This window comes from Neltuma alba, unplaced genomic scaffold (genome assembly GCF_004799145.2).
Source record: "Neltuma alba isolate B1F8T4 unplaced genomic scaffold, ASM479914v2 tig00013158_pilon, whole genome shotgun sequence".
Classification (NCBI taxonomy): domain Eukaryota; kingdom Viridiplantae; phylum Streptophyta; class Magnoliopsida; order Fabales; family Fabaceae; genus Neltuma; species Neltuma alba.
The window spans coordinates 126,637-145,661 of record NW_021637469.1 but is presented as its reverse complement, the minus strand read 5'-3'; the positions used below and the strand labels follow the sequence as shown (position 1 = coordinate 145,661).

General features: G+C 32.9%; 2 protein-coding genes across 2 annotated transcripts; both read left to right on the top strand.

The window, feature by feature from the left end:
* The first annotated feature begins 5,239 nt into the window (after positions 1-5,239).
* Positions 5,240-10,507, top strand: LOC114734916 (disease resistance protein RPS6). The gene is made up of 4 exons (XM_028922562.1): positions 5,240-5,718; positions 6,403-7,441; positions 7,549-7,848; positions 7,955-10,507. Exons 1-4 carry the CDS (start codon positions 5,240-5,242, stop codon positions 10,505-10,507), a joined length of 4,371 nt encoding a protein of 1,456 aa, XP_028778395.1.
* A 6,494-nt stretch (positions 10,508-17,001) lies between these two features.
* On the top strand, positions 17,002-18,930 carry LOC114734915 (TMV resistance protein N-like). The gene is made up of 2 exons (XM_028922561.1): positions 17,002-17,510; positions 18,135-18,930. The coding sequence occupies exons 1-2, from the start codon at positions 17,002-17,004 to the stop codon at positions 18,928-18,930; spliced, it is 1,305 nt and encodes a 434-aa protein (XP_028778394.1).
* The last annotated feature ends 95 nt before the right edge of the window (positions 18,931-19,025 follow it).

The following is a 19,025-nucleotide window of genomic DNA, read 5'->3' as shown; positions in this document are numbered from 1 at the left end:
TATTTACAAATTAATTATCTAAATTTTGTGTTTAAGATGGAAATAATAGGATAATGCCAAACCATACCGTATTTTATCTTCCTTTCGTTACCTGGAAGAACTAGTCTTGTTCATTTTGGCTGCGGCCATGAAAAAACTAGATTACCCTTTTAGCGCCAAATATAATATGTCAATTGCCAAAATTAGATAGTAAATCTTTACCACTGAGTATTTTCCAGTATTACTTTCATTAATTCCACAAGGTTTTCTCTATGTCTCTCACATAATTTTAGAAAAAGTGATCCATAATTTTTATATAATAACAAATTACTGATTTAATTAATAATTTGTGTAAATTAATTAATTAGAATTTAAATTCAAGATTAGAGGGGGTAACAACTAACAAATACCTACTTATAATTGAAGCAAAATCGGAAAGCGAAGCATTCTCCTTATTCTTTAATCGAAGGTGTTATGTAAATATAATCGAAGTTGCTTGTATCCTCGGGCCCCGGGGGGATCTAAATTATGTTTGGAATGAATTTTCAGCCATCCTAATTAAGTGGCTTTTTAATGGAAAATCATGGGAGACCCATCTCACTTGTGTTTGGATTGACATTTTGAAATAATGCAGTGAGAAAAGCCCAATGAAATAACCATTAAAGGAGGAGCATCAAATATGCATATTAAACTTTAACCTACGCATCATTTTATCTTCTCTGCGACAAGCAAAAACAAGCACTCAATTGGCTGTGATGATTTAAAAATGAAAACCATATTTAAATCAACCATCACGAAGTTGCTTTTGTAATTCACTAAACTATAACACCCACTTTCACTCATCAAATGGTTAGATGCAAAACCTTCCCCTCCTGGAAGCTGCCAGAGTGCCAGCCCTTCACCACGTATGTAAGTTTTCCTTTATCAAACTAATAATTTTATCTTGTTCTTAACATCTGGCCATATTCACTTTCGGTTCCATCCATCTAATTTCATGTATTAAAAGTTATGTCACAAGTGATGTTCATTTGGGTCTGAAGAATTAAAGGTGAGTCAAGTCTTTCGCTACCATACCCCATCATCTACTGAGTTCTTTCCGCACTTTGAAACAAACTGCAATGGCTTCCGCTTTCCTCAAGCTCTGGTTCTGGGCCGAATGCTTCAAGAAAGTATGATGTTTGTTAGCTTTAGAGGCAAAACCCTCAACAACGTCACCAGCCATTTTCATACAATTCTCCCAAAGACTTGAGTTGTAAATAACAGATATTGTTTTGGTCCAAAAAGTAACACATATTAATTAAACACGCTTTCAAACACAATTGGCCCCACCATCTGTAACAATTAAAGCTCTGACCCCACCATCACTTGGTGGAAGCTACAGGGAAGTAACGGAGCAATTATTATTCTTCCAAACCACACCAAGTCAGAGGATATTGCGGACAAATAGCAAAGCAATTGGTATGAGAGCATCAACATCAGCTTTTCAGCGTATGCCCCACATTTTGTTGGATGTTAGTTATGTAGAAGTTTTCACAAGCAAATGTAATTCTCCCAAAGACTTGACTTCATAATTACTTTGCCCCAGAAAAATGACTTATACTCCCTCCAATTTTAAATATAAGAGTTATATAATTAATTTATAGAATTAAGTTTATCATTTGAAAAATATGTGTTTGATTTACCTAAATACTCGTTTAATAATTGTATTTGAAAACTATCACATTAATCGGATAAAATACATTAAATTTTTATATTTAGAATTAAAATACTCTTTCAATTCAAATTAGATCTAGACACCAAATCCTTGTATTGTGGACGTATCGCCTGATCTAATATAACATGAAGGCTAGGTTTGGATGGATAAAAAATTATTGAAAGAAAAGAAAAAAAATGAGAGAAAAATAATGGGAGAAAATATTGTGAAGGAAAATTTTTTGCAATACTAAAAAGATTTATTATTTTTAAAGTTTTCTTTTTGAGTGTTCTTTTCTCTCTATATTTTTCACATCCAAACAACAAGGGGAATTTTCAACCTTTTATGCACAACTTCTCAGTTGAGGATATGGACGAGTTCAGTATGGAGACCAATGCATGCAATTCCGCCGTAAGTCTTGAGTTCTAAATAATACTACCTCAAACTCTTAATATAAGATATATATATATATATATAACTAATTTGTGAAACTACGAACTCTCTTAATATTTGTAAACAATAAAAATAATCTGGGCAAAAAATTATAAATTTGCAGGGAAGAAACAGAGTAATTATTATTCCTCCAAACCCCATTAAGTCAGAGGAAGTTGCGGTGAAATGGCAAAGAAATGGGTATATGAAAGCATCGACATCATCTTTTCAGCGTAGGCCACACATTTTATTGGACCTTACTTAAGCAGAAGCTTTCACATGCAAATGTAACTCTCCCGTTGACTTGACTTCATAATTATGAAGCTAAGTTTATTATTTAAAAAAATATGTGTTTTTTTGACCAGGGGAAAAAAAAATGTGTTTGACTAACCTGAATCCTCCTTTAATAATTGTATTAAAACTACCATATTAATAGAAATCCCCATGTACTATAACAGTAATAGTGTAAAAAGAAAATTATGAATTTAAAAAAAAAATAGAATCACTCCTTGCCTCAGACCTTCTTCCCCCGATCCTATGTGAGAGTGGCGTTGGCTTTACGCTCCTCTTCTGACTGTCCTTTTCAACCGGACAACACAGGAAGGGAAGATTAGGAACAGCTGGCCATGAATAGTAAGTGGGACCTATTTTTCCTCTATTTCTCTCCTTTTTCCGTTTATTTCTCTTTTTATCCCGGTTAGATCATGGGATGACTCCTCTTCAAACACAATTGACCCTGCCATTACCTCTAACAACTAAAACTCTGACCCTACCATTAGTTGGTGAAAGTTGCAGGGAGGCAACAAAGCCAAACCACACTAATTGCTATGAGCGCATCAGCATCAACTTTTCAGCGTAGGCCACGCGTTTTGTTGGACCTTAGTTACGTAGAAGCTTTCTTTCTTTCTTTCTTTCTTTTTTTTTTTTTTTAGCCGAAGAAGCTTTCATGAAAATGTACTTCTCCCAAAGACTTGACTTCATAATTAGTGTGCCCCAAAAAATAACATATACTCCCTCCAATTTTCAATTAATTATTTCCAAAAAAATATTTGTGGGTTTACCTAAATACTCCTTTAATAATTCATATTAAAAACTACCACATTAATAGAAATCTCCTCCTTTAATTATAAATTTCAAAGATAATGTAAACTGAATTTTTATATTTAAAATTAAAATATTCTTCCAATTCAAATTAGATTTAGACCGATCTAATCAATCATTAGTTTTTTATATTTATCAATCCGTTTAGCACGCAAACCCATTTCAAGTTAAATTGAACCAACAGAAAGGAACATAAAGTCAATGCAAGCAATGGGCAAAACAAAACAAATAGAAGTAAGTCACTCTGTAAAATCTGAAAACAGATTGAGAAAAGGTCAAAAATCAAAGAGTGTGTTTCAAAAATTAACTAAATTCATAATATTATATTATACTTAAAATGGTGAACGTGCCAAGATACCTATAAATTTTCACTCGAAGTATACTCACCACTATAATCTTTTCATAGGTGCAAAAATACATAAAAACTTGCAAGACCAGAGAAAAAATGATTTCACCCACGCTAATGCTATGAAACTATCAAAATGCCGCTAATTCAAATAAATAAAAAAAAGCGAAGGTACAAAAATACTTATAAACTTTTAATCAAAGCGTGCTAAATATCATATGTTTTTTCACGTTTGTAAAAGTACCAATGACCATACAAATAAATTAATTCTTCCAGTTTTAACAGATAAACTCTATTAAATTTTATTATACTATGATAATTAATGCTAATAATTTTATGGTTAATATATATGTTTAGTCTTTTAAATTTACATCAAGTTTTAATTTAGTCTCTTAAATACGGAAAGTATATTTTTAGTTACTAAATGTTAACATCATAGGTCACATTAACAGAAAATACTTACTCAATGAATTTAAGCGATGATTCTATAAAGGTACCCATAAACATATAAATAAATTAATTATTCTCGTTTTTTTAAAAAATTAAATTTTATTACACTATTACACTTTTGCACCTTCGTGAAGGTTATAGTGATGGATACATTTTGAGTAAAAGTTTATAGGTATTTTTACACCTTCACTTTTCAAATTAATTATAGTAACTGTGGTAATTATTCTAGTAGATGATCGGTTGGTGTTGGTGGGGCTTTTGCATTATTGCTCTGTGTATTGGTTCTCAAACCTTGTGCATTTTAATTTGGCAACTGGGTCTCTTACATATTCCAATTTGTTTTGTTACAGTACAAGCAGCATCGAAATATACTAGAACCCATCATTTTAATTGACCCTATCATCACTAACAAATATTAGAACCCATCATTTAACACAATTTCAAACAGAATTGACCCTATCATTACTAGCAATTACTCTATTCAATTTTTGATATAAGAACTAGTTATGAGTCAAATTTAGTATTAGATATCAGATCTTAATATGTTTATCATATTTATCATTTTTTTCAAACTAATTTATTTATATTATAAATTGATATATATAATCTAATACTCTATAAAAAAATTTTAAGAAGATCATGTCATGTTTATTATAATTAAATAATTTATTCATTTTTAATATATTTAAATTAGTAAGTAGTTTTTATATTGAAAAATAGAAGTCAGTAACAACAATGTCCCTAACACTAATATGTGAAAGTTGAGAGCAATTGAATTTTGATTGGAACGTTCCGCCTAGCTACGTTAAGTAGGGGGAAGCTGCCGAAAAGTAACAAAGCAATTGGCATGAAGCATCAACATCATCTTTTATGTACAAACCATTCCCATGCGGAAAAGTTACATAACTTACACTCATTCACACACAATGGACCCTACCATTGAGGGTACGACCTTTCCCTGTAATTCATCGAATGACGGACGGACAATGTACTTCACATGCAATGGACCCTGCTTTTTGTCGCTGCAAGAAAGGTGGTGGGGTTAGGATGGGAATGAAATTTGCTATTAATTCCAATGTGAAAAGGGTAAAAGTATCAGTTACGGTGTCATTTGGCTTTGGAGACTTGAAAAAGTGAATAAAGTCTAGCCGCTGCCATGCATACTCCATCATCAATTCACTTTTGCCATTTCTCAGCAAAGAAGACAGAGAGAGATCCGAGAGAGTAATAAGAATACCATGTTTGCCATAGCTTCTCCATCATCTTCTTCTTCTTCCAAGAAATATGATGTGTTTCTGAGTTTCAGAGGAGAGGATACTCGCAGATCCTTCACCAGCCATCTCCATGATGCCTTGTGCCGCGGGGATATTAAGACATACATAGATTATGAGCTCCCAAAAGGTGATGACATCTCCCAATCACTCATTGAAGCAATTCAGGATTCATCCATCTCTGTGGTGGTCTTCTCTCAAAACTATGCCACTTCAAAATGGTGTTTGAATGAGCTCCTTGAGATCCTTCGCTGCAAACAACATCAGGCACAGATTGTTGTTCCTATCTTCTACAAAATTGACCCATCTCATGTACGCAAACAAAACGGAGCTTATGAGAAAGCATTCACAGAACATTTGGAGAAAAACTCAGAGAAGGCGAAAGAGTGGAAACAAGCACTTGTTAAGATTGCAAATCTAGCAGGATGGGACTCCTGCAACTACAGGTCACTCTTCATTCTCTAACTCCAAGTATCTGAATCAGAGTTTCATACTTTTACTTATTACTATGATTGGTCTTCATATTCATATAAATTGCTTTTTTCTTTCCATATTAGCTTATCCGACAACTAATTAACTGGCAGTGAATAATGATGTTGGATCATATCCTGCAATACTCGTGTATATATGACATATAAGCTTAATTTCTTTAAATTATTGTGTTTACATGGGAAAAAACATTATTTAAATGGTGTCATCTCAAACTTGGATACTTGAGCTTTGAAAGTTGATTTTTTTTAATATTTTTCTTCTTTTCCCCTAAAAGTTGATTTTTTTCTTTTTCTTTTTCTCCTGTCAGATGAAAGTTTTTTTTTTTCTTTAAAACTGTTCAATGTAACCTTTCTTTGAATTGATTGTCACTACGAATAACTCATATAGTAGAGTAAATTATGCATACATTTCTTACGTTGGAATGAAACCTTCTTAATAATTTTGAAAAATGGAGGAAAAATATCCACACAAGTTGGATAAAATTTTGAAGAAATTTATCATTTTTTTCAAAATAATAATATTGTCATGTAAAAAAAAACTGTCAGCAATTAGTTGTCACTTTATTTAATACATTATTTTTAATTAATTTTCATTTGATACATTAATACTTTCTTTTGGAATTCTTTTTCTTATATCAGGGATGAAGCAGAACTCATTCAAAATATTGTCACGGACATCAACAAAAAACTAAACCGTGGGTCCCCAACAACTGTATTAGAAAATATTGTTGGAATTGATGAGAATTTAGATCAAATTGAGTCGTTGTTAGAAGAATTCTCAACAATTGGGATTTGGGGGATGGGCGGGATGGGCAAAACAACAATGGCTAAGGTTGTATTTGCCAAGCTCCGCTCTCAATTTGATAGTTGCTGCTTCTTGGAAAATTTTAGGGAAGAGTCAGAAAAGCATGGGTCAAAATATGTACGTGACAAACTTTTCAGTGCACTATTGAAGGATACATCTCTTGGAAGGCTCAGTCATAGAAAAGTTTTGATTGTACTTGATGATGTTAGCAACACGCAGAAGTTAGATGATTTGGAAAGGGAAGCTCCTCATTTGGGACCTGGTAGTAAAGTCATCATAACAAGTAGAGATAAGCAAGTGCTTAATGGAAGAGTTGAGAGAATACATGAGGCCAAGGCATTGAGCTACAACAATTCCCTTGAGCTTTTCAACCATAAAGCCTTCCGCAAACACGGTTTTAAAGGTGAATATAAAGAGCTAGTTGAAAGAGCTCTTGCTTATGCCCAAGGCGTTCCATTAGCCTTAACCATTTTGGGTTCATTCCTTTATTCCAGAACCGTACAACAATGGGAAAGTGCATTGAGGAAATTGGAAAGGAAAGCCGATAAAGATATTCAAGCTGTGTTAGAATTGAGCTATGACGGACTTGATGATGAAGCGAAGGATATATTTTTAGACATTGCTTTTTTTTTTAAAGGTGAATGGGGAGAATATGTAAAAGCAACGCTAGAGGGCTCTGGCTTTCACGCAAGCATTGGCTTGGGAATTCTTGTGGATAAGGCGTTGATAAGTTTTCGTTATGGTGTGGTATGGATGCATGATTTAATTCAATCAATGGCTTTCGAAATTGTTCGCAAAGAGTGTAAGAATCCAGGAGGACGTAGTCGACTATGGAATTCCGATGAGATCATCGACGTCCTAAAAAATAATCAAGTAAGAGAAATATTTACCTTTCTTATTAAACATTTGAAAACGAATGAAAAGAAATTGTTAGTATAAAGCAACTTATTTATTTTCTTTTGGACTTTTGTGTTGTTCAGGGAAGTGATGCAATTCAAGGCATAAGTTTAAGTTTGTCTCAAATTAAAGAATTACAATTGAGTGCTGATTCCTTTGGAAAGATAACAAATTTAAGGGTTCTGAAAATCTATTCATTCACACATAGAAGATCGTGTGTTGTGAATCTTCCTTCAGGGCTTGAATCATTTCCCAATTCGTTAAGGTATCTTCAGTGGGACAATTTTCCTTTAAAGTCTTTACCATTGTCAATTTGTGCCGAGAAGCTAGTTGAACTTCGGATGCCTGGTAGCTGCCTTCAAAAACTATGGGATGGCAAGCAGGTATGACATACAAATATGAGTCTTATAACTTTTCTCTTTTTTACAATTTGATTCAAATTTAAGACTCTTGTTTCCTATGTAATATTTCTCTTTTTAATTGTTACAGGACTTGGTGAATTTGAGGCATGTAAACCTTATGGAATCCGAAAAATTGATAGAGTTGCCAGATTTGTCAGCAGCTAAAACACTTAAATACATTGAACTTGGATACTGTGAAAGTTTATGCCATCTTCATCCATCCATTTTATCTCTTCCGAGATTGAAGTATGTGGATCTTGCGCATTGCAAAAACCTAAAGAGTTTGAAAACAGAGAGTCAATCAAAATCGCTCTTGCGACTAAATGTGGCTAGGTGCTCTGGTCTCAAGGAATTTTCATTCTCTTCGGACAAACTTACTTTTTTATGTTTACATACCTCACCAGTCGAGAATATAGACTTTTCAATGGGGCATATGGAGAACCTTTGGAGACTCTCTCTTAATGGTTTGAAACTAAAGAATCTTCCAATTAACGACATTTGTTGCATGAGATCTCTTAAACAGCTTGCTCTTGATTATTGCACCGGAGTGATTGACAAATCAAAGCTCCATAGCTTATTTGATGCTTTGCGATATCTGGAATCACTTTCTTTGAGAGGGTCATGCACATTAACGGAACTTCCAGACAATATCAAGCATCTCTCGAGGCTACAGTCTCTTGATGTAAGCTATTGCAGGGACCTTCAATCTTTACCGGAGCTTCCTCCATCCATTGAAGAATTACATGCCAACAGCTGCACATCATTAAAGACGCTACAATTCACTTCTCATATTGAATCTCCATCATTGGCAGATGAAATAATGTTGGGTTCAAACCCCCGTTCATCAGTTAGTTATCTCCAAAACCTTCGAGAGCTTAGTCTTGGTGGTTGTGAACAGTTGTATGAACTTCCTGAAAGCATCGGCTCCTTGTCTTCATTGTCTTCACTGGATTTGAGTGGTTGTGAACAGTTGTATGAACTCCCTGAAAGCATCGGCTCCTTATCTTCATTGTCTTCACTGGATTTGAGTGGAAGTACTGTAGCGAGCTTGCCTGCTAGTATCAAGTATCTCTCAAATCTAAAAGACATACGCTTGACCAATTGTACAAGACTTCGTTCTCTGCCAGAACTGCTGCCATCCACAGAAACCGTCTTCGCTTGTGGTTGCATATCATTGGAGATTGTACCCATTTCAATACCTTTTGCACCACAATTGAAGTTGCTACTTCTGAGAGATTGCTTGAAATTGGAGAACTGCTCTCTGTCTCATGTGACGGAAAGTACTTATTTCTTAATGAAGCGATTGGTGTACACAAACCGAGGCGGTGCTGTCTGTTACCCTGGAATAAAAGTTCCAAAGTGGTTTGGATCTAATGAGAGAACAGAGGCTTCCAACTGTATAACTATTGAGTCTCCTTCAGCCACAAACGACCTAATCGGCTTCATCTTTTGCTGTATTCTTTCTCGGCATTCCTATAACGATGATGTGCGATGCCAAATTTATTTTGATGGTAAGCGGTGCGTATCCTCAAAGTTTGGTTTGTATGCGGATGAGCATTTGCAATGTTATGATGATGAAAATTCGGAATTTTATGATGATGAAAATTCGGAATCACGTCATGTTTTTTTGTGGTGTGATCCTGACCAATCGATAAACTTCCACAAAGCAACGGACAATCAAAACACCAATTACAGGCCAAAGGTGTCATTTGAATTCTCTGTTGCCAACTTTGAAGAGAAGCTCGTTGATTGTGTGATTGAAGCATGTGGAGTCTTCCCAATATATGCCTCGAAATATCACGACTTCATTCAACAAATGGGACGGGAGCCAAACTTGGGTACCCAAAAAGAGTCCTGTCATTATGCTGATGAGAATTCATTTCATGAAATGCTCCAATATGTTAGATTCTCATTGAAGCAAGGAGAATGTGGCAATTTTGAAGGAAGTACTATTCCAGAGTGGTTTACTTACAAAAGTTCAATGACAGAGTACGGAGTTTTGCGTGTGAGTGTTCAGGTTGCTCCAGATTTTGAAAACTTAATAGGTTTCATTTTCTGCTTTGTCATGCCTCATTTCTCCTCAAAAGAAAGGGATCAATGTCACTCATCATGTGAATGCAACTGGCATGACGCGGAAAATTCTCTCTTCTTTTTGCAAGGTCCAACAGGGTGGCACTATTCAATGGAAAAATTGAATTCATATGATAATGTGTTTCTATGGTATGATCCCCTCTATTGTGAACACCTACTACACAAACTGCGAACAGAGGGAAAAGGTTATAATGAGGAGCTTGAATTTAAATTTGAGTTTGGTGATGGCGAGATCCATGAATGGGGGCTTTATAGTCGTGATTGCTTGATCAAAGAATGTGGAGTACGGCCTATATATGTCTCAGAGTATACAAACTTCCTGCAACAAAAGAAAGTGGAGGTAAGTATGCCAAAAAAGAGGCATCGGAATATTGATGATGACCAAAATCGACTCCCTTCAACAAAGAAATTGAAGGACTCTTATATAGATGTTATTCAATCTATTCCCCTGAATTCTGAGTCCAAGATATCTCATTATGCTGATGAGTTGCTACTTATGCTGTCCCAATTGAATTTGGAATCTACAGAGAAACACACTCATCACAAATAAACTACCTACAATCCATTACTTGATCGGTATGTATCTCTCTTTTACATTTCGTTAATTAAGTTTGACATTGGTATACAGTAGCTACCCCAGGAAAATATAGATGATGCTTTTAAATAAACACGTGTTGCTTTGCAATATATGCATGGCCTAGTTTCGTTAGATACCGTAATTAAAAATAAAAAAAGTGTTGAATGGAATAACCAACCAAATCTTAAGATGATTATATTTAAGAACGAAACTATTTTTCAGAATCCTTCTATTTTCCTAGATTTCTGACTACTTACAAAATAATTCAACTTCTGCGACAGTCAACAGAGGCTAAGGAAAGAGTCTTCATGATTTAGCCCCTCGTATTTGTGGGTGTAAATTGTGGTGAAGCAGTGAAGCTTTCATTTCCTCTGGATTTCAAAACTAAGTACTGATCAAAGGATGGGCAATGTGCTGATTACTATCACATCAAATGCAGATTGCTGCAAGCCGAGATTTGAGGGTAACCAAGAAAATTAAATTCCTAAAATTGATTTTTAGTTGCATATCTTCTTTCTGATGCAAACCCTATATTCAATCATTAATATCACTAATGTTATACCCAAAAAGTTTATTAGCTGATAGTGTCATATTCTTTCATCTTTGCAGTTTGACATGTTATATGTATTTAGTCATCATTCTCGGCCAAGAAAAGCTGACAGTAAAAACCGACGGATGCTCCTGCTTAATGTGAAAACGTATTCATACTGTTGTTGGACATAAAAGAAAAGTGATGTTTGACATTAAAAAGGTTAAGTCTGAAGAGTTGGAATTTCTTCTGTTTTCCGTCAAAATAATTGCTTTCTTCACTTTGTTATGCTTGCTTTCTTTTTCTCTCTGCTTTTAGGAAGTTATGTACCGAAACCAGGATGCGTGCGTGTGAGTTTGTAATTTGAAAATGATCTTCAATTTGTTATTAAGTTAAATTGCAGATCTTGATACAAGAGACACTGATTGTGATGTCCAGTTATTAAAACAATACGGAAAATAGGCAGAGACCAGAAGTAACAAGTTACTGTTTCTCACATTTCGTTAAAAGTCGGTCATATTTATTAAATGGTCAATAACATGCTGGAGAATGTAGCCTGACCTGAGAAATTCTATTCAGGGGTATTTTATGACAAGCATGTGGTGTGTGTAATTGTTGTAAATTTTAAATTCCCGTTTGTTATAAGGATTACAGGTTATACTGCTTTGTTATGCGTGAGAAAATAATTAATTAATATAATTAGTCTTAATTTTTGAGTTGGTTTGGTCTTTTTTTAATAAAATGCAGTCTGGAATTGTATGACCATTTTTTTGGCCTTGAGATTGCATGAACATTAAATGTATTTTTTGACAAATTTTATTCCTAATTAATTCTATTATCTCTTGTTATCTTTTCTTTTCATGCATTCTCTCTCTCTTTTTGTTCACTTTTTCTCTTTTTCATCCTTGACCCTTTTATAAATAAAGACATATTTGGAAAAAAAAAGTGTTTATTTTTGACGTATTTATTGGTTTCAACTAATTTTAATAGATTTCTTAAACTAACTAAAATTTCTCCCCCACAGATTAATATATTTGAAATTTTAATAAATTGTATTATCTAAAGTAGCTCAACATTTGCTTCTCACCATATCAATTTTTTTATTTATTCAAATGGAATTTGAATTAGATATGCAAAGTTTAAGGGGAATAAATGAAAATTTAAAATTATTTATTTATTTTTTATTTAAGACTCCAATTGACTTACTATTTAATTATGATGCTCTTCATTTAATTTAACATATTTAAATCCCAATTAAAATATTATTCAAATTCAAAATTAATTATTAGTTTCTTCATTTGAGTCTCCAATTTAAATTTCATTTATAATGATACTCCCTATTCAATTATGTTAACGTATGAATTTACTCCTTTAACTTTATAAGAATTTTTAATTTGGTCCCTTAACTTTAAATTTTTTTTTTTCAAATGATGATATTGAGATCTTAATTCTTGATAAAATATTCTCAAATGCTAATAGATTAGTTTTAATTTTTGAAATAACCATGATTGTGATGAAAAATTATCATTTAAACCTAATAACTCTAGGGTTAAAGGACCAAATGTATGCTTTTTAAAAGTAAGAAATTAAATTAAAATGTATGATTTAACCTTTAATTTAATATATTCAAATTCCAATTAAATTATTCACATTCAAAATTAATTTAATTTAAATCTTTTCAAACAAATCAAGTATTGTAAGTTTTCAAGTGTATAGTTGATAGTTAATTATTGATAATTAATAGTTGATAGTTTGATTTGGGCTGTCCAGATTTAATCAGGTATTATAAATTTTCAAGTGTATAGTTGATAATTAAAGTTGATGAGTAATCTGGGCTGTCCAAATTTAATCTGGACGGTCCAGATTTAATATTATTAAATAATTATTTTAAAATAGAAAAAATTATATTTTTAAAGAATGATAGTTAAGAGATTATCTTTATTTTTTATCCTATACCTATTAAAATAATTATTTTTAAAAAATAAAAATAAATCTAGACCGTCCAAATCAGATCTGGACAGTCCAAATGGGTGATGAGCATTGGGTGCTCATCACCTGATGAGCACCCAATGCAAATCCCAAAAAATGGAGCTTTCAAACATGCAATACATAGCATTTATGTATATTTAAGATATGTGAATTAAGAGTTGTTTTCTTCAACAAAACCGTGTCTTGTTGCTGATAATTAAAAGAACACTTTAATTTTCTATTTAGAGTAAACTGAAAATGGTTCGAAGGTGTTTCCAACTTCCTACAAGTTCCTATATATCCTTGTATAGTGGATGTATCGTGTGATCTAATATAAAATGAATGCTAGGTTTGGATGGAAGAAAAAATAAGAGAAAAATAATGACAGAAAAGAAAAAATGAGAGAAAAATTATGGGAGAAAATATTATGAAGGAAAATTTTTTGCAATACTAAAAAGATTTATTATTTTTTAAACTTTTCTTTTTGAGTATTCTTTTCTCTGTGTATTTTTCACATCCAAACAAAGAGGGGAATTTGCAATCCTTCTATGCACAACTTTTCGGCTATGGACGAGTTCAATATGGAGGCCGATGCATGCAATTCCACCAAAAGACTTGAGTTCTATATAATATTGCTTCCAACTCTTAATATAAGATATATATATATTTATACTTTCCTTAGTTCTTAATATAAGATCTATTTTGTAATGTAATTTACACGGCAAAATAGGTCTTATATTTAGGACCGAAAAAGTTTGTATATATATAACTAATTTGTGAAACTACGAAATCTCTTAATATATGTAAACAGTAAAAATAATTTGGGCAAAAAATTATAAATTTGCACGGAAGTAACAGGGTAATTATTATTCCTCCAAACCCCATTAAGTAGCAAAGCAATTGGTATATGAAAGCATCAATATCATCTTTTCAGTGTAGGCCACACATTTTGTTGGACCTTAGTTAAGCAAAAGCTTTCACATACAAGTGTAATTCCCCGGATGACTTGACTTCATAATTACTGTGCCCCAAAAAAAAAAAAATAACGCATACTCCCTCCAATTTTAAATATAGGAGTTATGTAACTAATTTATAGAGTTAAGTTTATTATTTAAAAAAAATAGGTGTTTGATTTACCTAAATACTCCTTTAATAATTGTATTGAAAACTACTACATTAATAGAAATCCCCATCAATGTGTACTATAACAGTAATAGTGTAAAACGAAAATTATAAATTTGAAAAATAAAATAGATTGAATTCATATATTTAGAATTAAAATACTCCTTCAATTCAAATTAGATCTAGAGGATGTCTAATAAATCATGAGTTCTTAATATTTATCAATCACCCATTTCAGGTTAAATTGAACATAAGTAATTGGCAGAAAAAAATTAAGCCTTTTTTTTTTTTGCCATGAGAAATTATTTGAGGAAAGTGGTGGGGTGGGATTTGTTTCCACCATCCCATGATTATTTGAACCAACCAAAAAAAAATGTGAGTACTGGGCCACAAATGATTTCTTAACATTATAATGCAAAAAATAATATATGTTAACTCTTTTACTTTGGCTTGACAACAATTTATTACAAGTCTTGATTAGAAAATGATGAGTTTAAACCTGAGATTAACAAAGTGCCAGCCCTTTACGTATGTAAGTTTTCCTTTATCAAAGTGATTCTATGGTTTTTCCATAACAAAAAGTGACTTTTCATTTCATATCAATTGACTAATAATTTTATCCTTCATTCTTGACAGCCGGCCATAGTCACTTTCTGTTCCATCCGTCCAATTTCACGTATTAACCGTACATGACGGGCCATTTATTCTTCACCCCATTCACAACTCGTCCAATGAGGATATGCACCACTTTAATATGGAAGCCAACCATGCAATTCTGCCAAAGACTTGAGTGCTAAATAACAGATATTGTTTTGGTCCAAAAAGTAACACATAGTAATCTGAACTTTAACACACTTTCAAACACAATTGACCCTACCATCTCTAACAATTAAAACTCTAACCCTACCATCACTTGGTGAAGGCTGCGGGGAAGTAACAGAGTAATTATTAATCCTTCAGAGAAAGTTGCAGTGAAATAGCAAAGCAATTGGCATGAGAGCATCAACATCAACTTTTCAGCGTAGGCCACACATTTTGTTGGACCTTGGTTACGTAGAAGCTTTCACATGCAAATGTAATTCTCCCAAAGACTTGACTTCATAATTACTTTGCCCTAGAAAAATAACATATACTCCCTCTAATTTTAAATATAAAAATTATATAACTAATTTATGAAATTAAGTTTATTATTTAACAAAATATCTGTTTGATTTACCTAAATACTCATCTAATAATTGTATTGAAAACTACCACATTAATAGCATAAAAAGAAAATTATAAATTTGACGGATAAAATATATTAAATTCTTATATTTAGAATTAAAAGACTCCTTCAATTCAAATTAGATCCAGATATCATCTAGTGAATCATGACTAATTCTTGGTATTTATTAATCCATTTAGTACCCAAACCCATTTCAGGTTAAACTGAACTAACAAAGAGAAATATAAAGTTGCTAACAAAGAGTTGGTCTAATAGAGTCTTTTTGGGTATTGAGTTCAAGTCCTAGAATTTTAGTGAGGGAATAAAATTCCATCACTAATTCGTTGCTAATTTAGTGATGGAATAAAATTCTGTTACTAATCTCTCACTAATTTAGTAACAGAAATTTTCCGTCATTAAATTCCGTCACTAATCTCTTTTTTTTTTTTTTTGCAGTGCAAGTTCCTATGTTCTTGTGTAGTGTATGCTATCTGGTCAAATATAACACAGGCTTGGTTTGGATGGAGGAAACAACTGTTCAAAATAAGGGGAGAAAATATTATGAACAAAAGTTCTAAAAATAATTAGAAAATTACTTTCTTTTTTTTGGGGAATTTCCCTTCGCGATATTCTTTTCTTTTTATTTTCTTTCACATCCAAACTAAACTAAAGTTTTAAGGTCATTTATTCTTCCCCTTATGCACAACTTTTCTGGTGAGGAAATGGGCCAATTTAATATGAAGGCCGATGCATGCAATTCTGTCAAAGACTTGAATTCTGAATAATACTATATTTTAGTTTGGTCCCAAAAATAACAAATATTAGAACCTATCATTGAACAAACTTGCAAACAAAATTGACCACATAATCACTAACAATTACTCTCCTAAGTTCTCTGAAGTAAAAGGGTTAAATTTGATTTTAAATATAAGATTTTAATTTACTTTGTCTATTATATTTATCATTTTTTTCTCAGAATAATTTATCTATATTATAAATTAGTCCATAATCTGATAATTTATAAAAATATTTTTAAAAAATCATGCCATGCTATATTATAATTAAATAATTTATTTAAATTTTTTAATATATCAAAATTATCTAAGTAACCCTTATATTAAAAATAAAAAATACTAACAGCAATTACCCTACCATCATACTTTAACTGGCGGGAAGTTGCGGGGAAGTAACAGAGCAAATTGGCATGAAGCATCAACATCATCTTTTACGTGCCAACCATTCACATGCCAAAAAAAAAAAAAAAAGTAACACCCATTCAGTCGCAACGGACCCTACAACTGAAGGTGCAACCTTTCCGTTTAATTCATGGTACATATGAGGGACAATGTTGTCATGATATTTTGTCTAAATTAAAAAAAAACCGAAAAGAATAATTATTATAGCATTATTTATCTATACTTTTTGTCGCTAAAAGAAAGGTGGGGGTTAGGATGGGAATGAAATATGTTATTGATTCCAATGTGAAAGGAGTAAAAGTATCAGTTGCCCCGTGTCTTTTGGTTCTGAAGACTTGAAAAAGTGAATAAACTCTATCCGTTGCCATCCATACTCTATCATCGGTTCGCTTTTGTCATTTCTCAGCAAAGAAGACAGACAGAGATCCAAGAGAGTAATCAGAATACCATGTTTCCCATAGCTTACCCATCATCATCTTCTTCTTCTAGGAAATATGATGTGTTTCTAAGTTTCAGAGGAGAGGACACTTGCAGAACCTTCACTAGCCATCTCCATACTGCCTTATGCCTCAGAGATATTCAGACATACATTGATTATAAGCTCCTAAAAGGCGATGACATCTCCCAGTCACTCATTGAAGCAATTCAGGATTCATCCATTTCTATGGTGGTCTTCTCTCAAAACTATGCCACTTTTAAATGGTGTTTGAATGAGCTCCTTCAGATCCTTTGCTGCAAACAACAGCAAGCACAAATTTTTGTTCCTATCTTCTACGAAATTGACCCATCTCATGTGCGCAAACAAAGGGGAGCTTATGAGCAAGCATTCGCAGAACATTTGGAGAAAAACCCAAAGAAGGCGGGGGAGTGGAGACAAGCACTTTTTGAGATTGCAAATTTAGCAGGATTATATTGGACTCCCGCAACTGTAGGTCACTCTTCATTCTCTAACTCCAAGTATCTAAATCAAAGTTTCATACTTATTCTTGTGATTGCTCTTCATATTCATATAAAGGGCTTTTCTTTTCATATTAGCTTATCTGACAACTAATTAACTGGTAGTGATCAGTAATGATGTTGGATCATGTTCATTGCAATACTCGTGTATATATGACATATAAACTTAATTTCTTTGCATTGTTGGGTTTATATGAGAAAAACATTATTTAAATGGTGTCATCTGAAAATTGGATACTTTAACTCTGAAAGTTAATTTTTCCCTCCTTTTTTCCCCTATCAGATTAAAGTTTATTTTTTAACTCTTCAACGTAACCCTTCTTACAATTAATTGCCACCACAAATAACTCATATAGTAGAGTAAATTATGTATACATTTCTTACGTTTGAATGAATCCTGCTTAATAATTTCGAAAATGGAGGAAAATATCCACACAAATTTGATAAAACCATAGAGAAATTTGTCATTTTTTTAAAAAAATAATAATCTTGTGATGTAAAAAAGCCGTCATCAATTAGTTATCACTTTATTGATATATTATTTCTTAATTAATTTTCACGTGATACATTAATATTTTCTTCTGCAATTAATATTTTCTTCTATAACTCTTTTTCTTATATTAGGGATGATGCAGAACTCATTCAAAATATTATCAATGACGTCATCAACAAACTGAACCATGAGTACTCAGGGAGTCTATTAGAAAATATTGTTGGAATTAATGAGAATTTGGATCATATTGAGTCATTGCTAGAAGAATCCTCAACAATTGGGATTTGGGAGATAGGCGGGATAGGCAAAACAACAATGGCTAAGGTTGTGTTTGCCAAGCTCCGCTCTCAATTTGATAGCTGCTGCTTCTTAGAAAATTTTAGGGAAGAGTCAGAAAGGCATGGGTTAAAATATGTACGTGACGAATTTTTCCGAGAGCTATTAAAGGATACATCTCTTGGAAGGCTCAATCGTAGAAAAGTTTTGATTGTACCTGGTGATGTTAGCAACACAAAGCAGTTAGATTATTTGGAAAGTGAAGCTCCTCCTCTGAGACCTGGCAGTAAAGTCATCATAACAAGGAGAGATAAAAACGTACTTGAGGGAAGAGTTGATAAAATACACAAGGCCGAGGCACTGGGCTATGACAATGGGCTTAAGCTTTTCAACCTCAAAGCCTTCCGCAAATTTGGTTGTAGAAGTGAATATAAAGACCTCGTTAAAAGAGCAGTTGCTTATGCTGGAGGAAATCCGTTAGCCTTAACCATTTTGGGTTCATTTCTACATGCCAAAACCGCAGAGGAATGGGAAAGTCCATTGAGAAAATTAGAAAACACGATCCATCAAGATATTCAAGCTGTGTTAAAATTGAGCTATGATGGACTTGATTATGAAGAGAGATATTTTTACACGTTGCTTTCTTTTTGAAAGGTGAATCTAGAAGATGTGTAATGACAACGCTAGAGAGCCGTGGCTTTCAAGCATGCATTGGTTTGAGAACACTTGTGGATAAGGCGCTGATA